Source organism: Podarcis vaucheri, assembly GCF_965113315.1.
Source record: "Podarcis vaucheri genome assembly, chromosome: 1".
NCBI lineage: Eukaryota > Metazoa > Chordata > Lepidosauria > Squamata > Lacertidae > Podarcis > Podarcis vaucheri.
The window spans coordinates 51,024,232-51,046,072 of NC_138759.1; the positions used below are offsets into that span (position 1 = coordinate 51,024,232).

The 21,841-nt window shown below is 44.9% G+C and overlaps 1 protein-coding gene across 1 annotated transcript; it reads right to left on the minus strand.

The window, feature by feature from the left end:
* Window positions 1-253: 253 nt before the first annotated feature.
* LOC309532386 (tigger transposable element-derived protein 1-like) lies at window positions 254-3,694 on the minus strand. The gene is made up of 3 exons (XM_082222550.1): window positions 3,368-3,694; window positions 2,298-2,369; window positions 254-2,114 (listed from the first exon to the last, which is right to left on the minus strand). The coding sequence occupies exon 3, from the start codon at window positions 2,095-2,097 to the stop codon at window positions 397-399; it is 1,701 nt and encodes a 566-aa protein (XP_082078676.1). The 5' UTR covers window positions 2,098-2,114; window positions 2,298-2,369; window positions 3,368-3,694; the 3' UTR covers window positions 254-396.
* Between the last annotated feature and the right edge of the window lie 18,147 nt (window positions 3,695-21,841).

Genomic DNA, 21,841 nt, shown 5'->3' on the forward strand with positions numbered 1-21,841 from the left:
ACACTAACATACAACTAACAAAACATTTAAAACACAGTCCAATTTCAATATCTTATCTTTCTTTCACTAATTTCCACGACCTCCTCACACCTCCCTTTTTGTACAGTGGTGCCCCGCAAGACGAAATTAATTCGTTCCGCAATTTTTGTCGTCTAGCGAATTTTTCGTCTTGCGAAGCACGAAATCCCATAGGAATGCATTGAAAATCAATTAATGCGTTCCTATGGTCAAAAAAAGTCCAAACAAAGCCAAATTTGGTACAACAACAGTTTATTAACTGCTCTTTAAAGTCACACATACTGTAAAGAGCAGTTCAAAAATTGAAGGGAAAATAAATTAACTTTATAAACATGACAGAAAAACATTTAAAAATCAACAAAGTATACAGTACATTTTCTAAGACTCTGGGGGACCACTTGAAGAAGGCTCCTCTTCCACTCTTTGCTTCTTGGTCAAGAACCTGTCCATAGTCTGCTGCTTTATCCACCTTTTCAGCAGCTCCCTGAAAGACGACATGACCCTCGTATCATAAAAGTTCCCAGCGTCATGTGCCACGTGCTTCTCAGGGTGGTGTAGATCTGCAAAAGTCTGCACCTCCTTCCACTTCTGGCAAATGTCCCTCAGTCTTTCGGAGGACAGCCGTTCCTCAGTTGCTTCCTCCTCTTCCAGTGAGGCCTGCTCCTGCGCAGCCTCTGCCTGCAGTTCGACCAGCTCCACGGTGGTCAGCTCGTCGTCGTGCCCCTCCACCAGCTCGCAGACGTCCTCCTCCGTGACCTCCAGGCCCATGGTCCTCCCCAAGGCAACAATGTCCTGCACCACTGTTGACTCTGGTGCATCAGAGTCACTTGGTGCCACACAGTCCGGCCACAGGCTGCGCCAAGCGCAATTCAAATTTCTCTGGCTGATCCCTTTCCAGGCCGTGTTGACCATCTTCAAGCAGGTGACGATGTCGAAGTGGTCCTTCCAGAATTCCCGCAGGGTGATGGTGGTGCAGTCAGTCACCTCGAAGCATCGCCTGAAAAGCTCCTTGGTGTAGAGTTTTTTGAAATTGGCGATGACCTGCTGATCCATCGGCTGGAGCAGTGGCGTGGTGTTAGGCGGCAGGAACATGATGTTGATGAAGCTGAACTCCTCCAACAAGTCCACCTCAAGGCCTTTAGGATGGGCAGGAGCATTGTCCATCAGAAGCAAAGCCTTCAGCGGCAGGTCGTTGTCCAGCAGGTACTGCTTGACAGCAGGGCCAAAAGCAAGATTGACCCAGTCCACAAACAGCACACGTGTGACCCAAGCCTTGCTGTTGGATCGCCACATGACACTCAGCCGCTCCTTGTCGATCTTGTGTCTCTTGAAGGCCCGTGGGTTCTCCGAGTGGTACACCAGCAGGGGCTTGATTTTCAGGTCGCCGCTTGCGTTGGCACAGAAGAGCAGGGTCAGACGGTCCTTCATGGGCTTGTGGCCAGGCAGCCTGGACTCCTCCTGAGTGATGAAAGTCCTTTTGGGCATCCTCTTCCAAAACAGCCCGGTCTCGTCGCAGTTGAAGACCTGCTGCGGAACGTAGCCCTCCGTCTTCACAAGCTCCAGGAACTCCGCTGCAAACTCTTCAGCCGCAGGAACATCAGAACTGGCAGCCTCTCCATGCCTGACCACGCTGTGGATGCCAGATCTTGTCTTGAACCGGTCAAACCAACCTCTGCTAGCCTTGAAGACTTTTGGCTCGGCTGAGGTTCCTGGCTGTTCCCGGATGAGGTCAGCGTGCAAGGCCTTGGCCTTCTCACAAATGATGGCCTCAGACACTGTGTCCCCTGCACGCTGCTTCTCTTCTATCCAGATGAGCAGCAACTTCTCGACCTCCTCCAGGACAGCTGGGCGGTTCTTCACGATCCTGGTGACTCCCTTGGCTGCATCAGTCGCCAGGATCTTCTCCCTCATCTTCAGGATGGTCCCGATGGTCGATGGGTTCCTGCCGTACTCCCTGGCGATGTCCGTCACACACATTCCGCCGTCGTGCTTCCGGATGATCTCCTTCTTCATCTCCAGCGTCACCTTTTCCTTCTTCCTCTCGCCGGCCACCGCAGCAGCAGTCTTCTTGGGTCCCATGGCAGCACAGCTCCTACCTTGGTAAACTCAGAAACAGAAAAAAAAATCAGTGATGTGCTTCACACCCAAAAAATACAAAAGCACCCAGCCACCCACCACGCAGAAATTAAAACCCAGAACCAAGGCCTTGAATCCCAAGCACCCCAACCCCAAATCCAAAATCCCAAAACCCCCAAAAAAGTTTTAAAAGTTTAGCTTACCAAATGGATGAAAGAGAAGTTCTGGAAAAGCTTCAACAATCAACCACCGAAGTCCTCAGAAACCTCAAATGGCTGCAAAAAAAGTTTAGGGAAAGCTTCAAAAATCACCAATGTCTTCAAAAACCTCAACTGCTCCCACAGACACGCATCAACCCACCCACAACACAGAAATTGCAAACTCCTCCCCAACTGCTCCCCCAGCCCCTCCCCTACTGCTGCAAACCCCTCCCCAACTGCTTCCCCACCCAGACAAAAAAAATTTTCAAAAAATAACAACATGGCCAGCACTCAGAAATTCAAACTCAGAAAAATTTTCAAAAATAAACAGCCATGCCTAGTGGTCACAGAAAATCACAAAAATTCCAAAAAACCCCCCACAAGCCCCCAGATTTCTTCAGAAACCTCCCCCACTGTTCCCCTAGCCAGCCAGGACTCAGAAATTCAAACTCAGAAAAAAAATTTGAAAATAAACAACCATGCCTAGTGGTCACAGAAAATCACAAAAATTCCAAAAAAACCCCCACAAGCCCCCAGATTTCTTCAGAAACCTCCCCCACTGTTCCCCTAGCCAGCCAGCACTCAGAAATTCAAACTCAGAAAAAAAAATTGAAAATAAACAACCATGCCTAGTGGTCACAGAAAATCACAAAAATTCCAAAAAAACCCCACAAGCCCCCAGATTTCTTCAGAAACCTCCCCCACTGTTCCCCTAGCCAGCCAGCACTCAGAAATTCAAACTCAGAAATTTTTTTTTGAAAATAAACAACCATGCCTAGTGGTCACAGAAAATCACAAAAATTCCAAAAAAAACCCTCACAAGCCCCCAGATTTCTTCAGAAACCTCCCCCACTGTTCCCCTAGCCAGCCAGCACTCAGAAATTCAAACTCAGAAATTTTTTTTAAAAAAAACAACCTGGCCCAGTGGTCACAGAAAATCATAAAAATTCCCCAAAAAGGCCCACAAGCCCCCAGATTATCGCAAACCCCTTCCCAACACCAAGTCCTTGAATCCCAAACACCCCAACCCAAAATCCAAACCCCCCCCAAAAAGTTATAAAAGTTTAACTTACCAAATGGATGAAAGAGAAGTTCTGGAAAAGTTCTGGAGAAGTTTTGGAAAATCTTCAAAAGTGAGCAAAGTCTGAGAAAAGGCTACCAAACCACGTGCTAACAGTTGCTCCTCGAAGCCAAGTCGCAACTGCAGCTGCTCAAGCTAAGCACCCTCGGTTTTAACGGTTTTTACACAAAAGAAACAAAGTCGCGAGACGTTTTCGTTTTGCGAAGCAAGTCCATAGGGGAATTCGTCTTGCGAGGCAAATCGCGGACGAAAAAACCTTTCGTCTAGCGAGTTTTTTGTCTTGCGAGGCATTCGTCTTGCGGGGCACTACTGTATTCCACTTCTATTAATTGTTTCAGCAATTCCTTTCCATCTTCCTCTGTTTTCTATCCTGTAATTGTCTTAACACATTCTAACCTTATTTTTCCCTTTAATGCTCTAATAATCTATTTATACTTAATTCCTTATAACATTTCTACTAAAGCCATATAACTTCATTCCAACATCTTTCTAACATTCATTAATTTTACAGTATTTCTGTAAATAGTCTTTAAACTTTTTCCAGTCTTCTTCCACCAACTCTTCTCCCTGGTCTCGGATTCTGCCAGTCATTTCCGCCAATTCCATGTAGTCCATCAACTTCATCTGCCATTCTTCCCTGGTGGATAAATCTTGTGTCTTCTAATATTTCACGATGAGTATTCTTGCTGCTGTTGTTGCATACATAAAAAAAGTTCTATCCTTCTTTAACACCAATTGGCCGACCATGCCCAGGAGAAAGGCCTCTGGTTTCTTAGGGAAGGTATATTTAAATACCTTTTTCATTTCATTATAAATCATCTCCCAGAATGCCTTAATCCTTGGGCACGTCCACCAAAGGTGAAAGAATGTACCTTCAGTCTCATTACATTTCCAACATTTATTATCGGGCAAATGGTAGATTTTTTGAAGCTTAACTGGTGTCATGTACCACCTATAAATCATTTTCATTAAATTTTCTCTTAAGGCCTTACATGCCGTAAATTTCATACCTGTGGTCCATAACCGTTCCCAGTCAGCCATCATTATGTTATGTCCAACATCTTGTGCCCATTTAATCATAGCTGATTTCACCGTTTCTTCCTGAGTGTTCCATTTCAACAGCAAGTTATACATTCTTGACAAATTCTTAGTTTTTGGATCTAACAATTCTGTTTCCAATTTTGATTTTTCCACCTGGAACCCAACTTTTTTGTCCAATTTGTATGCCTCCATTATTTGATAGTAATGTAGCCAATCTCACACTTTGTTTTTCAATTTTTCAAAGCTCTGCAGTTTTATTCTCTCTCCATCTTGTTCCAGAATTGCCTTTTAAACTGGACCCCAAGTGCTGCTGTTCTAATCAGTCTTGCCTTTTACTTAGTTTTAGGGTAATTTTAAATTGATAATTTTGGATATATTGTGTGATGAATATAGGGCTTGCTCGTGCGTAAGTTGCCGTCACTGCTGGCTAAGTTGGCTTGTTAAACCTTTTCAGTCTCGACAGCCCTTCACTTCATGGCTGCCTCAGTCACTAGCAGAATCCGTCAGTGGGCGTTTCTTAAACCTTTTCCAGCATAAAAGCTGTTTGACGCCAAGTCTCCTCCTACTCTCCCTGCGCGGAAGTCTTCTGCGCAGGGAGGGTGTGGGTAGCGGAGGACCCGTGCTCTCCCCACTGGTGTCCAGCGAAGAGTCCTGGAGCCCTCTCACCGATTCCCCCATCTGCCCCCCTTTATCCCTGGTGTTGCGCTGATTTCCTTCCCCCGCTGATGAGCTACCTCTCTCCCTGCTGGGTCCCTCTCCAGCATCACTTGAGAGCCTTCCCTCCGCCTCTGGCTCCGATGTCAGTTCCCTGACATATTGCTTTAACTTTAGTGTGTTGTTTGCCATCTTGAGTTGTTTAAAGAAACATGGGATAGAAATAAAACATGTGTACAGATTCACTTCTGGATGAAAATCCCATCTTCACTCATTATCTTCCTCATCCAACATTGGGACTGAAATGTGCAAAGCAGAGGACCTCCTATAAAAGCCTGCTTCTGTGTGCAATTTCCCTTTCTGGATTAGATATGTACCGGTATGTAAAAAGGTAAAGCGACCCCTGACCATTAGGTCCCGTCGTGACCGACTCTGGGTTTGCGGCGCTCTTCTCGCTTTATTGGCCGAGGGAGCCGGTGTACAGCTTCTGGGTCACGTGGCCAGCATGATTCAGCTGCTTCTGGTGAACCACCGTTTACCTTCCCGCCGGAGCGGTACCTATTTATCTACTTGCACTTTGACGTGCTTTCGAACTGCTAGGTTGGCAGGAACAGGGACCGAGTAACGGGAGCTCACCCCGTCGCGGGGATTCGAACCGCCGACCTTCTGATCGGCAAGTCCTAGGCTCTGGTTTAACCCACAGCGCCACCTGCGTCCCTTTTAATTATAGATACTTAGGGCCAATTGTTGTCTTCCTTCAGGAAAAGGTTTAGGGTTAGGTATGGAAAATGTGCTGCTTGCACCAAGGAGGAAGAAATGGTGCACAGCAGGAAAGGGAAACTGTCTGACTGATTCACAGGCTCTCTGATCACTCCAGGTAGCTTTCATCTTAAAACAGTATTAGATCTGAGACTATAAAGACTGTCAGATGTTCTGACATAATGTGAAAGAAGGTGAAGTCAGAATTTCTCTGATTTGCTAATAAAGGTTACTTCCCTGCACAGCCAGATGACATGCCGCCCACTACCCCACTCTTCACCTTTCTATAGCTGCCTCCTATTGGGTTCTTATCAATTCAGCATGAAGAAGTCACCTTTCATCATCTTAAAAAAACACACACATTGAGCTGATCTTTAATTAACTAGAGATAAATCTCCTCATGCAGACTCAGCCCTGCTGTGAAGGAGATGCTTTTCTGACTAATCGGATTGTGAAGAAATTTGGGGGAGGCTTTTGTTACATGAAGGAACCAGCTCTTCAGACCATAGAAAGCCAGATCCCAATCTGTTAGAAACCCGCTTTGTGATTCTTTAGTCGTATAAAGCAGGCAATGCTCGCAAAAGGCATCTCAGAATTCTTCTATTCAGGCTCAAACAATATGGTCATGGCTTCCCTCATTTCTGGAAATGTCAGTTAGTGAAGCATCACTGTTTGTCGTATGTGCACTGAAGTCCACGTCCTCACAATCTAAGAGCATCAGAAACACTCGACTGAGTATCCTGCATATCACAAAGCAAAAAAGTAGAATAATAATTTATATTTAAGCCACATTTATCTCTGACAATTTCACAGATGGGAGAAAATAAGGGTGCAACATTCCAAATGGTAGAAGGAAGGCTTTAGCCTCCCTTGCATCAGGAATCTGCAAGGAGCCAAAGACTGAACTGTTTCAAGCTGATTTGGACAGTGTTGGGCTTCAACCAAGGCAACTGGAGACCCAGATCAGCTCAGCCTGCTATGGGTTGGACCACACAGAGTGATCTGGGGTTGTCATGGGGTGGGGTGTTGGATGGGATGAAGGAGAAGCAGGGAATGTGTCGGGGAAGCAGAGCCCATCAGGATTGCTCCTCCTTGCCAATCTTGCCTTTAGTGTAAGCACCAAGCACACCCCTTTTCCTTGCAGCAGAGCCCACAGATGGCACTAAGTCTGGCTGGCTGGCTGGGTTTTGGGACCTCTTCCACCTTCCACTGTTCCTAGTGCTCTTTGTGCCCACTGGTGCCCAGCTGCCTCTTGAGGTCTTTCAGATGGGACACAGTGTAGCCACCAGCCTTGCCCACTGGTGCTTCTGCAGCACCTCTCAGCAGTGAGGAAAGTGGACGATGCACCTCCCAAAACAGGAGGATTCAGGACTGGGGTTGGCTGCAGGGCTATGATTCACCAGCATGTTTCCCATAGGGAATGTGATGGGGAAGCAGACCCAGTGAATGGAATCCTCCACTAACGAGCAGGTCATCATTACAAGAGTTACCTGTTTTAAACAACCAAAATCAGCACAATTAGACAACAAAGAATGGTTGAACCCGGGGATCCCGTAACTGTGACCCATGGGCCACATGTGGCCCCTGAGTGCTTTCTGTACAGCCCCCCAGCTGCTTGGTTGCTGCTGTTACCTTCCTGGTTTTTCTCTTAAGCCCTACACTGTTCCTCATTGCCCCAAGTGGCACCATGTACTTCCTGCAAAAAAAAAAAAAAAAGCAGCTACATGGTTTCTTCTGGTGCCCAAGCAACTCCGTGGATGCTTCTGTCAGTCCTCTCTTGGGCTGGATCTAGACACATCAAAGAAGTGTTTCAGTTAAACAGGTTTCAAACTTTGTATGAGAAATCGGGTTAGCAAAAATGGAACTCCACAGTGCCATCTGGTGCCACAGTGTTAGAATGCATAAACAACACATCTAAAGTGCTTTTTCTGTGCCAATGTAGCTGAGTTCTTGGTCTTACCCTCCAAACTAGCATTTTGGCTAGTGCGGTGTTTTGCCAAGTAGCAAATCTCATGGATCTATTCACTTATTTGCTTTGGCTCTCTCCTGTGCCCTCACAAACCCTGCAGAGGGCTTTGTGTGGAAGCAGGGGGAAGCAAAGCAGCTGAGTGAATGGGTATTGGTGCTCTGTAAAAGGTAAATGACCCTTGGGCGGTTAAGTCCAGTCAAAAGCGACTATGGGGTGTGGCGCTCATCTCACTTTTCAGGCCAAGGGTGCCGGCTTTTGTCCACAGACAGCTTTCCAGGTCATGTGGCCAGCATGACTAAACTGCTTCTGGTGCAACTGAACACAGTGACAGAAGCCAGAGCACATGGAAATACCTTCCTGCCGTAGTGGTTTCTACTAGCACTGATGTGCTTTCGAACTGCTAGGTTGGCAGAAGCTGGGACAGAGCAATGGGAGCTCACCACTGTCACTTGGATTTGAACTGCCAACCTTCTTATCGGCAAGCCCAAGAGGCTCAGTGGTTTAGACCTGTGTCCACCGTGCTCTGTAGGAGCAGCAAAACTGCTAGTCTGGAGGAAGGATCCAAGAGTGGGTTGGCAGAAGCAATAGCAGATCCACTCTGCAAGCAGAAGAAACAGCCCTCTGGTGTGTTTTTGCGGAGGGCTAAAAGCAGGGAAACGACAGGAAGAGCACTGGCACATTTTTGCAAAAAAGGGGGGGCATAATGTGTTTTAAATAGTGAACACATCTCAAGGCTTCTCCCACCAAGCCATCTCCAAGTGGCTTCCAAGGTTCCTGGTGGGGTAGCTGTTGCCATTTGCAGGCAAAGGCATTTTTCCTTCACCACAAGAGCTGCTAGCTCTGACTTCCTGCCTTGCAGGTTCCTGTCTTTTCTCCTGCACCCACTCCAGCTAGGCGTCTTCTCTGTGATTGCAGGACTAAGCCCCATAACATCAGATGCACCTCGGGTTACAACTCTGCTCTGCTATCTTATAGCTTGAATTCTGAATCCAGTTTTTACCTCTAATTCCCCTATTCTGTGCTAACTTATGATCACACATCACACTTAATGAGAAGGAATACATTCAAGACTTGTAGGATTTTTTTGTTTTCTCCTTAGCCTCTTCCTGATGTGTAGTGTGTTTTGAGAACTCCCCCCCCCCCAAGTCACCACTCCTCTGCAAAATATTCTTATTTGTTTTGAAGAAGTATTCAACAGCTTAGCAACTTTATATTATCAGTACTCAGGGAACAAGAGCACAGTTATGTAGTTGTATTCATTTACTTGATACCCCCCAGTACAGCATCGTGAACAATGAAAGGGAGCCCCTTAAGTCCTTTTCAACAGCCTCACTATGGATGAAACACAAGCTGTGTAAAAAGGTGCAAGTGCTCATGGCTTGCTTCTGTTGAACTACCAACCCCACAGACACAATGGCTGACTGCCTACACATTTTTGGCAATGCACGGTCTTAAGTAATTTCAAGGATTTCAGACTGTTGTTATCTGCAGGAAGCACCTAGTGACCTGTTGAGCCATATTCCATAATCACAAACATTATCTACTTGAGTTGAGGAGGTTGTTGTAAAGAAAGTGTTGCATGAACCTGTCATCTAGCTTTGAAATTGGGATGGGGTGGGGGGAGCTTAGAGTTTGACACTTGAGTTTCCAGCAGAGCTTCCTCTTGAATCTTTTTGTTTCTCTTTGAACAAGTTCAGCGAAGATCCATCCCACTGTCATACCAAATCTTCCTCCACATGGAATCAGAATCTGGCGAGAGAAATTGACAGATTCATCCACCTCTCCTTGCCACTTTAGGCCTGGGAAATGCAAATGAACTGATGACAGTCTGTTTGCCTTGCAGTTCTCTAAATCTGTGTGTAATAGTGGCATGTGGTGGAAGTTTCAACAGGAAAAGGTATGCCTCGGTTATCAGAAGTTCCGGAAACAGTAGGCATTTGCAGAGTGGGGAGATCCTGCAGTGTAAGATCAGGGATGATATTATTTTCCCCTTTGTTCCGACACCCTTGTTGGCATCCATCTGTCTCAGGAGACAACGGAAGTGTGTGCCATTGGGGGTAAAGTCTAACAATTGGAGAGTTACAGCACTTGCTGTGGCTGTAGAGACCAATATGAGACATACATTTTTTAATTGCAGCTAGGGCAGATGAAGGCATCTTTTTTTGCTGTCTCAGAAGTCATTTGTCCTCTGGTCACTACCATAGGCGCCGACTCCATGGGGCCTGAGGGGGCCCAAGCCCCCTCAAAAATTTGTTTGGGGGGCTCTGCCCCCCCAATAATCTCGGGTGCCCCTCCAGCAGAGCGCCGCCGCCATCCCCCGCCTCCTCCCCATCTGCTCCCTCGCCAGCCAGCCAGCCAGCCGCGCGCCCTAGCCGGAGAGCCCCGGCCGTCCCCGTCGCGCAATCGGCTGGATCTCCCTTCAGCAGGCCGTGCTCACAACTCGGCCCAGGGACCCCCCAGCAGCGGATCTCCGGCCCAGCTGAAGAATCCGGCAACAAGCCCCCTCCTCCCCAATCGCTCCGGCTCCGCTGAAATACTTTAAAACTCACTAATTTTCATCTAAAATTTAGAAAACTTCCCGGGGCAGGACCCCGGTATGGGCCCCCCCAATATTTTTTATAAGTCGGCGCCCCTGGTCACTACTATGGATACATGACCTGTCTGTCTGTCTCCAGGCGATGCGGTCATCTGCAAGGAATTCCCATACTTAATAAATCAATTAATTATGGTGTTTTAACATATGGCTTTCGCTTTTTCTTAGAGGCCCAAGAACAGTGTGGCCTTACTGTTTGTAAGGTACTGTATATCTGTGATATCCTGTTATATCACTCACCACCACAGGAAGGTTTAAAATAGCAAAAGCGGTTGATATTTAATTTCCTCTCAAATGGAATTAGGTGTTGAACTCTGATTCATCTGCAGTGCACTAATTTTCTAAATTAAAATTCAGGGCTGAACCATCTATGTACCCATTTTTCTTTCAGTTTTCAGAGTGAAAGTAGTTTGTGTGTGAATGTGCAGAAATGTTTTCCAAATCCCTTTAAATATGTGACTGTCCACCTTATTCAGTCCTGTTAATTGACATCCCCTGACCCTAAATCTGCTACTGGTTTGGTGTGCGGGTGGGTTTTCCCCCTCCCTTGTTGGGGATCTCCCCCTCCCCTTTAGAGAGTGATCCCAACCAATCAGGAATCAGAAAGTGATTGTAAAGATGTTATGATATAAAATAGCCACTCAGATTTTTATATATATTAGCAGCACTTAGTGCAAATGAAACCTAGGGCAGCATATCATAGACTGGTAACATAGGTGAGGTAAGTCAACTGGGAAATCACACAATGAACTTTTTCATATGTGACTTTTAAATATGTGATGGCAAATTATGTTTACCCAGGACAATAAGAGAAATACTTCGTCGTCTTACACAGCTGTCTCCCAAAAGTATCCTAAAAGGCAAAAGAGGCTTTCAGCAATGACAGAAATGTTTTGGTAAATAATTTCATTCAACTCACTCATTTTTAAAAAGCAGAATCTCTAAACCTTGCATGTGCAAGCTTCTAATTGCACCCTAGTTTTATTCATAAACTAGCTTTTATTTGCAAAGTTATTAGAGTTTGTGTGTTTTGTTGTAGTAGTTAATTTTGCTTGCCTCACAAAGGTTGTCACACGTCGTTTTCCCTTCCAGTTCAATAGAAAATAAGAGGTATTAGCCAGGCAGCAGAGGGGAAAAATATCTTACTGTTTCTAGTTCAAAATTCTCTAGAGTACTTTGCATGGAGCTGGATTATACAGCAGCCCAAATCAAAGCTCTGTGCCCTGCAGCTTGCTGGAATCTTAGGAATCTCTAAATTCTGATTATTAGAGTATCAAGCTCTAATTACCCTGCCCAACTGTGCTCATTAGAGCTGACGGCAAAAGATTAAGAGGCCTGCCCCAGCAGCCCCTGCTGCCTTTCAGAGATTTTGATCATATACATTTGGTGTGGATTCACACATGCAAATTGCTCCCACACAATCCCCCTTAACTGTCCCTGTGCTTTGTGGATGAATTCGCATTGTGACATCTACAGTTGTGGAGACACTTTTTAGAGCCAATGCAATCGGGGAAAAGTGCAGTGGGAGCATTTCTATGCACAATATATTTACCGTATTTTTCGCCCCATAGGACGCACCTAGTTTTTTTTTTGGGGGGGGGAATAAAGAAAAAAAAAATTTCCCTCCCCAGGCACGGGGCAGGCGCGGGGGAAGCCCAAGCTTCCCCCGACCCCAGCCCCCAGAACAGCCTGCTATCTGCAAGCCTAGGGAGCCGCGCCGGTCTCCCCAGGCTTGCGGAGAGGTGCGCGAAGCCTGGGGGCGCTCTTCAGCGCGCACCAGGCTTCAAAATGCAGGCAGCTCTGCGCTACCCTCCGGAGCCCCGCGTGGCTTTGCGTCGGGATCCGGAGGGTGGCGCAGAGCTGCAGGAAGCCCGGGAAAGCCTGCATTTGCCCCATAGGACGCACACACATTTCCCCTTCATTTTTGGAGGGGGAAAAGTGCGTCCTATAGGGCGAAAAATACGGTATATTCTTATTACATTGATATTCCACCTTTACTCCAAAGGGTTCAAGGCAGCCTACATGATTCTCTCCCACCTTTTATCCTTGCAGCAAGCTAGTGAGGTAGCTGAGGGTAAGAAATAATGTCTGGTCCAGTGTCACCACAGCCACACCCAGCCATGGGTCAGTGAGAAAGATTCCGCCTCTGCCATTGATCTCAGGGTCCAAGTAGGCTAATATGTGGGTTCATGTGATTCAGGGAAGAGTTGATCCTGCTTGCCCTGTGATCCCATTGCAGATAAGGGTTCCCGTGGCACCACAGAGCAATATGCAGAATAAACTCTACTGTGGCTGCACCTTGCAAGCCAAGATCAGCACTTCTGGGAAAGCTGTTCTTTTGTTTTGTAGTTTTTAGCTAAATTTGCCTATTATTATTCATCTTCCCAACGAAGGTGAAGGTTTCAAAAGGATTTCAGAGTTCCCTAGAACACAGTTTGAAAACTGCCAGATGTTCTCTTTTTCCAGGACCTGTCCTCTTTTTCATGGGTAGAGTTGTCATAGCAATCCATAGTTAAAAGTAGAAGTCGGCAAATGTGTCCTCTTTTTTGCTCTTCAAAATATGGGAACCCTATAATTAGTTTATATTGAGGATCTTGATCAAAACTCAGCCAGTGGTTTACTATCACCACCATAATGGTACCAGGCTGATAGTGACCTCAACTGAGCTGCCAGCATTTAATAACATGCTGGAAATTTGCCCTTCATAGTCATTGTATACAGTTTTTTGGGATTTATTGTTCCATTAAAAATTTATATCTCTAACTCCTCCCAAGTGTTGGGTTTTTTTTTAAACTGGTGGCACTTGAACTAGAACATCAATTATTGGTCTCCAGTTCATTATTATTATTTCTATTTAGTCAGACTGGGTCAAATTTAATTTTCCTCCCCAATATAACATGTTACTTTAAAGCTTTGAAGCAGCAGGATAAAAATTAATGCCATATTACTGACAGAAGTTTAGAAAAATACTAACTCTGAAGTATTCTATCAGTATATACAAATCCTCATATTTTCTTCAGCTGCCTGGCTATAGTTTTTGCTAGATCTACCTTTAATAATTTAGATTTGGTATAATCTCCTTGAAACCCTGATATTTCACTGAATGCACTGGATTATTCCTTTTAGTCATGGACTGTATCAGGTTTGTAACTCTCACCACTACAAAACTCATATAAAGGCATAGTTTTGTGTTCAGCTTTCTTGAACTATATCATTTTTTGGAGCCAAGGATTCAATAAAATGGGCAAACTATATAGAACACCCTTGCCTGGCGTTCTGTGAGAAGCAGCACCATTCCCTTGGCTCCAGGCTATTTTTGCTGTTCTAGCTGAAGTCCATTTATCTTGACAGAGCTTTGTTTGAGCATTTCCTGTTTTTTGTTGTTCTCCAAAGTACCTAACATTCTACTACCATTTCTCTTGTGCTCCTGACTTTCCAGTTGACTCACACAGTCCTATGCTCTAGAGGGCCACTGCCCTCTTTTTTTGGATCAAAGAGTGGTATTTTGACTTTACATTCCAAGGAGAACCCCCAAGTATATTTTTAGTGTCATCGTATTCTTAGGACTGTAGTAGTCTGTTGCAGTTTGTCATGCTTGGTCTAGTTGGTAGGATACCTTCTACTGGGGAAAAGCAAAGTGCCATGAACCTCTTCCATTTTTAACTCAAGTTGGGGTGAGGACAAGTGCCAGCAAGCACAATTGTGTCAGTTCCAATGCTTTCTTTGCCTGTTCTTCAAAAGCAGCAGAATGAAGAAGGAATGAGAGTAGAGTAGGATGGCCAGAATCAGAGGCACCAACTTGAAGAAAATATAGAGGGGAGACAGACAAGGACAGCGATGTGGGAGAAGGCCAGGGAGTGGGGAGGAAGAAGGGATGGCAGAAAAGAAACTTGAAAGGAAATGGCGAAACTCTGGAAAATGTCCCTCTCCTCTTCCCTCCTCCCCTAGCTCTTACAGCACATCTTATGTCGTTGAAATTGTGGGTCTGGGAGGGATTTAATTGAGAGGAGTCCTTGTTAATTTTTTAAAAATGAAAAGCAACAGGAGACATGTCCTCTCTCATCCCTAACAGAGCTCTGTGAACCTGCCCCGCAGAGCAAGCAGTTTGCATTCTCTCTCTCTCTGCTCTAATCATAAGGGCTGTAAGAAATGATGTTGGAGGTTTTTGCCTAATCCCAGCTTTCTTGCTATCCAGCAATGCTTTTACAAGTTCTTTTACAGGACTTGTTGGGAAACAAAGTCCAAAGATGGAAAAGAAAGAAAGAAAGAAAGAAAGAAAGAAAGAAAGAAAGAAAGAAAGAAAGAAAGAAAGAAAGAAATGCCCATAAACTTGGGGGAGTAGGGAGAGGGCTCAAATATTTTATGGGGGGGGCAAAGGGACCTGGGTCCCTAGGAGCTGGTGCATATGGCTGGAATATATCACTGGGCAATCCTATGGGTGGGAAAATAGGTGATGGTAGAGCTGCCAAGTCCTGAGCCCTGTGCTGAAATGTTTAATGAACATGTTTCACAAGTGTACAGTAAAGTTGGTAGTACAATGGCTTTGGTACCACAAGCCTTTTGGTACCACCACTGAAGCATGAAGGTTTCCACAGCCACAATGAGGAAGCTTCATGGTTAGACCTCCTGCTCCACCCATGGATAGGGAGACCTTCAGAACCCAAGGGCCCTCTGTAGGATTGTGACTTAAGATTAAAAAGTGCAGGTGAGGAAACAACCTTAAAATATATACGCCAGACCTAGCAATGGAAAGGAAAGGAAAGGAAAGGAAAGGAAAGCGTACGCACACCCACAGACACACACCTAGCAGAGTAGGAAGCAGTGTGAGCTAAATTCTTTCTACCCAGTGTGACAGCTTTCTGAAACTTTATGTGGAACATTCAAAACTTCCAAACTTGCATTTTCAAGTGGTGCAGTCCAGTGTGCCACCTCAGCACTCTTGCGCCTCATTCCTATTCCACTTGAAGCTCTATGTGAAGGCCAGGTCCTTATCTCAGGAAAGATAGGCATGTCTTGTTCTACAGAGAAAAGGCATCTCAAAAAGGATCTGCTTCATTTGCATTTCCCCCAGTAGTTTAAGGTGTTGGATAAGTGCTCCTTAGAATCGACAAAAGTTTTTAGATGTGTATTTTGGGTAGGGCAACCGAGGGCAATGAGTTCTCCTGGATAGTTTAGGAAACCTAAAGTGAGGAAGACAGTTGTAGATTAGTTCAAGAATCACCCAGGCCCTTTGATAATGGCAGTGTAGGAGCTGCTTTATTGGCCATGAAATATCAGCTTCATTTTCGCCTGATTTTTCCAACTCGGCAGTTGCCGCTGGGGAAACTGCAGCCCACTATCAAACGAATTTGCTTTTAATGTGTCCCATTAATTGTTAATGTTGTTTCTCTGGCTTAATTTGCAAATTTTCTAAATAAAACATTGTATGAAGGAGAGTATGTTTTCCCCCAAGTAACAAATCTGCTGTTTCTCACACATTTCTGAAACGGCCCTGTTATTCTGATTAATTTCCCCCTTGCTGTGTGATCCTTCATCAAACCAATTGCACCAGATTCCTTTACCACATTTGTTGAGATGATAAATATAAAGCAAGTGGGGTTGTGTAATGCATGGCAGGGCTGTTCTCCATCATCCAAACAGCCTGGGAGATTTTTTCAGAGTCACAAGACAAGCTCAAGAACAGAAGCAGAGCCTTGCTAGATCAGACCAAAGATCCATCTGGTTCACAGATGGGAAAACTTTTTCGGTCTGAGGGCAGCATTCCCTGCTGGGCCGCTTTCTGGGGGCCACATGCTTATGGTGAGTAGGGCCAGAGGCAAAAGTGGGTGGAACGACAAACATATAAATTTGACCTTTGTAGGTAGTCTACTGTGCTGTACACACCCCTCCCTGTCCAGGGCAAGCAAGACGTGGCAGTAGCAGAGTCCTCCGCCAGGTAGGCGGACTCAGTGTCATGGAGTGGGGAGAGGCACCAGCTGGGGAGCCCCCAAGGGAACCTCCAGGGGAAGAAGGCTCAGAGCCAGGGAATTTGTGGTGGGACAACAGTGAGTGTTCAGAGAGAAAAGAGGGAGGAGACTGTGGGGAGAAGGGGTCAGCAGCAGAAGAGGTGACAGGATTTAGTGAGCAGGAAAAGGCTGGGGCAGAGGGCAGTTCACCCTCAGAGGCAGGAGGAGGGGATCCAGGAGACAGAGAGGAGGAAGAATGCTGAAAATTCTGGGAGTCTCCCCCTCCTGCTGTCACCAGCTCCCCTCCCTCCTGGTCTCCCAGAACACAGAGAGGAATGAAGAGGGCAGGGCAATGAGAGGGAAGGGAACCATGGGAGGAGCCTTAGAGAGTGGTGGGAAGGCAGAGACCTTCAGTCCTCGCAACTGCCTCATTGGGGCTAGGCCTACTGTGACCACTAGGTCTGCGCTGTTTTAGTTTCTTTGAATAAAGAGCTAACTTCACTTACACTGTGTTTTATTGCTGACCTACAGTACCAGTGACTCCTGACATCAAGGAGGGTGCAACTGGGGGAGGGGCATGGCCTGGAGAATGTCCTGAGGGCCAGATACAGAGTCATGGTGGCTCACATTCATAACATGAACTCATTTCCTTAATGGCTGTTGCAAAAACCTGTATGGCAACATTCACCCCAAAAGAGGACTGTTGCCATACACTCTTTCGCCTCCCAGGTCTCTCAACTTGACCATCTACACTGCTATGTTACACTGGGGGGGATGAAAATTATATTCCGACAACATCTTGTGGGCATCATGTTCATTCCTCCTGCCCTAGGGTGTTTAGCAGTGGCCATATATAGCAGTATTCCCCAGTGTCTTTCTCTCGCTAGCATTTGCGGTCTGAGGCAGCAGCTTCCCTCTGTCCAACGGCAGAGCCGTCCCTGGTGCTGACACATCTCACTTTCCACTGATGACAATCTGGGCTTATGCACAGCACAGCACCACACACACTGGGAGCTGGAATACTTCATTAGCTGTGATAACTAGAGACCAGCTCTAATTAGAATTTGATTAAAATATAGATTTTGAATGTGGTTAATGAATTAATCATGCTAGGTAATCAATCAGAGCTTGGTGCCAAGAAGTGTTTTAGACTTCTCTTTGTGTTGGGAGAAATGTTTATGGTGTAGGATTTCCAGCTGGTCAAAGATGGTTTCAGCTTCCCGAATGCTGAAAGGGAGGAATTAAATATAGATGATACAATTGGAAATGCCTTTTGCATGCTGTAAGCCCTTTGCTAATGTAAAGGCAATTTGTTTGCTTTTATTGGAAAATAAATAAATTATAAATTTTAAAACTGATCTCCAGTTGGTGCCTCATCTGAGCAAACACAAACTATATATTACCGAAGCAGCAATATATAGTTAGCGCCAAGCCTTCTCACTTATCTTCTTTGCAGTCAAATGGGGGAAATTGCAAAAAGGATATTTTTCTTTGTGTTTTAAAGCCAACTGAAACCAAGTAAAGGACGTTCCCATCAATTATGAGCTCAGCTTTCCCAAACAGCTGTTTTTCTAAGCTATAGGAGGGAAATGAATTTATAGACTGAACTGCTGTTTTGTATCTTCTCACCATAGATATGACAATTTCAACTTAAATGAGACCAAAATTGGAATTTCCTTGAGAAATGCAAAGAAGTGTGCAAACATTTTATCAGCTTCACTCTCCATCACTTGAATCCACACATAACTCCTTGAGCCTTGAGTGTGGGGTCTCCAAGATGGCATCCACAGACACTCCCCCACCAGCTGCAAAGGCACCTGTACAAATCCAGATTTCTATTTTTTTACTTTTTTACATGGGGTTGGGTTTATTTATCTTGGGTTGCAGTTGTGGTGGCTGAAAAGAAACATGCAGGCCTCTAGCTACCCTGCCCTCTTCCCTTCCTTTATCCAGATTGCCTTTCTGGTCCTCATGTGGACCCAAATACACTCTTCATTGGAGTGGAAGAGGGCAGAGCTGCTGGGATGCCCTTTGCATACTCTGACATGCCTGGTATGTTTGGGGATGGAGGCATGACCTGGGTGTGTAAAATTTGCTTGCTTTTTCATTTGTTCCCCCTCCTTTTTCCCCTATGCTGGGAGGGATTATTTCTTCTTGTTTGTTTGTTTGATTCAGTGGATGTGTTTTGCCTATTTTGTTTCATTGCAGGGTGTGGGTGTCACCTATTTTGTTTTGTATGATTGATAATATGTCTCTGGAGGGGGAGTGTTTTGCCTCTGAGGTTGTTTTGTTTTTTGTTTTGGAGGGTGTACGTTTCTCTGAGCACCATCCAGTTTTCTCACTGAGAAATGGATAGTTTGTGATGCCTATGACATTTCCTCAGATTTCCAAATGTATTTCCAAAAAGCCCCAATAATATTTTTTTGGGGGGGAGGAGGCTTTAGACTGATGCTTAATAAAGCAGCTATATTTTTTTACAAAGAGAACACACCTGAATTTGAAACATAGTTCACTCAGACATTCGCCTCAGAATCTGAGTTCAATGTAAATAGAAGGCAGTGTGTATAGTGGGTATGATATCTAGCTTGGACTTGGGAGAGTGAGGGTGAAATCTTTTCTAATCCATGAAGCTCATGGGCTAGTAACTATTTCCCACCCTGCTGTATCTCACATGGTTTTTTGTGAAGATAAAGTAAAAAGGTAAAGGGACTCCTGACCATTAGGTCCAGTCGTGGCTGACTCTGGGGTTGCGGCGCTCATTGCGCTTTATTGGCCGAGGGAGCTGGCGTACAGCTCCAGGTCATGTGGCCAGCATGACTAAGCCACTTCTGGCGAACCAGAGCAGCGCACGTAAATGCCGTTTACCTTCCCGCCGGAGCGGTACCTATTTATCTACTTGCACTTTGATATGCTTTCGAACTGCTAGGTTGGCAGGAGCTGGGACAGAGTGACAGGAGCTCACCCCATCATGGGGATTCGAACCGCCGACCTAAAGTAGGAGAATCCAATTTCAGCCCCCTAAGCTCCTTATTTAAGCAAGACCTGCCCATTTTCTGTGTTTGTTCCTTTGGCAGGGAGTACTGAAACTCAACCCATTTCTTCTAATGAATAATGTCACTTTTATGCTTAGCATGTCTGGATTGTTCCATTACAGAATATGATTGAATCAAGTACCATTTCAGATACAAAAATATTGTTGTAAGTTTAAAAATAGACTCAGCCATTGCACAGAGCACTTTGTCTAAAGTTTTCACTTAGGCTGGCTAGCTATGTGTTCATGGCTCCCTGGCTTTCAATATGGGGATATGCTAGCGCAGACCAAAAAATGAGTTGTTCATCTGAGTGTGAAGCCCACAGAGACACAAACTTCCAATTGCAATGTTTATTTGATTATCTTTCTCGAGGTCATTTTCTCTCTGTGTTGAGTAAATCAGTATTTGCAGTGATCTTCAAGAAGATGAAAAGCCAAGAAAATGTAGACGTCAGATGATAGCCCTGGAATGCAAAGTTACTCCTGAACAAATAGAGCATACGCTTGGAGGATTCCCCTCCCCCTTCTTTTTTGCTAGTGTTAGCCTCCTGCTGGCACCTGAAAGTTTATTTGTGCTTTGGAAAGCATTATGTGACTTGGTTCTTGCCAAGTTGTGATGGTCTGAGATGAAGGTGAATGTACCCAGTAGTGCTAGCCAGCATGAACAGCATCAATAGTGGAATAGGAGGAGTGGATAAGCTGGCTGGGTCTAGGAGACAATTATCTAGTTCCAGCCCTCCCACTCCTAAATAAATTCTCCTTTAACCCAAAGGACCTTAATACTTATCAAATAACTGCAAATGAAACATTCCTTTCTTAGGTAAAGTGCCTGAGTGGGTGGTTGCTATGCACTTCTATTCAGTCTTGCAGGAACTAGTTAGATCCATTCTAATCTGGTTTCAGACCTGGTGTTTGCACCAGCATTATCTTGGAAGCCCTGAATGGATGACCTATAAGGGAGGTACAATTCTGCCAATTATCCTGGACCTCTCAGTGGCTATTGTTGCTACCAATTATTGTATCCTCCTGCATAGCTATCCAGGCTGGGGATTGAAGTTGTTGTTTTCCCACTGCTTCCTAGAGGACCTGTACTAGAGGGTGGGCCTGGGGACCTACTGATTGATTCAGTGGAACTTATGCTAGAGCTGTGCATGAACCTCCTTTGTCACCTTCTTTCTCTCCTGGGAAAAGAGGTGGGAAGTGGATTTCTGTGACTTTCCAAAGAGCAAAAAAATGCACTTTCAGGTGGAGGGTACTTATTATTTCAACAAATTGATCAGGTGATCTTGGCTGCACTAACTTTGAAAATGGAGCCAAGAATGGAGTACTGCTTTCATCATCACGTTGCGCTGTTCGCAGGTGCAAACTTAGTTCCATTTGAAAAGAAAAGAAAAGAGTAAATACCACCAGGCTACTGCATCTAAAAGACCACTCACACCTGAAAGATCCTCTCACCTGAATATTCACCCCTTCTGCCATCCCAAATGTGCCCAACAAGAGCTACTTTAGGACCCAGCCATAATTTAACCCACTGGACTGCCAGGTTTCCATCTTGTCTCCCATACTTGTTAAAGGTGTATATTAATTAATATTATATTATATTATATTATATTATATTATATTATATTATATTATATTAATATTTATACTAAATAAATAAATTAATAACTCCCCTCCGTTCTTTGAGGTAATTTTTAAAGGAAAGCTGGGAACAGAGGCAGAAATATTTATACATTCAGAGAAAGGTCAGTTTCTTCCTGCCCTCACCCTGGGTTGTCTTCATGACATGGCTATATAATAGCGGTTGACATTTGAACACAAAGAGTCAACTCTGTCATTTCCAGTGGCAGATCTGGCTGTTCTAGAACAGTAATCTTTACCATTTTTATCCAAGATACTTTAACTTTACATTAAAATGTTTAGCAAAAGTCTATAATTTGTGAGCCAATTACGTGAGAACAGCCCCTTTCTAACTCTCGCGCTTTAATGATAGCTTCTTACATAAAGATGTGGCCTTTCAGTTAGTGTGAAGAGGGGGAGGCACAAAGTGGCTGATATATTTTATATAGGAGGTTGATATATTTTATCTTCCCTATTCAGCTTAATGACCCTTGCCACACGTGTCTAGGGCCTGAGTAATAGAATGGTTGAAAATTTATGCTATCCATAAGTTGACTCTGCATCATTCACTTGCAAACATCCATGCCATTGACTTTAAAAGTACAAACTGAGAAATCAAAAGCAAACATACACACAAATCCACATTAAAAACTAAATGTCAGGGAGAAGTGTTCTAGGCTGCCTTCTCCTTGAGACCTAGATTTAAAAAATAAAATAAGCAGAGAGTTCTTTCTGTGTGGAGGAGCAGGCAGCCACATGAGACCCTCACCTGCAGTCTGATGAAGTGACATAGTCCAAAACAGGTTTACGTCCTCACTGAGGACTATCCCTGATGCCACTGTGGTGTTGACTTT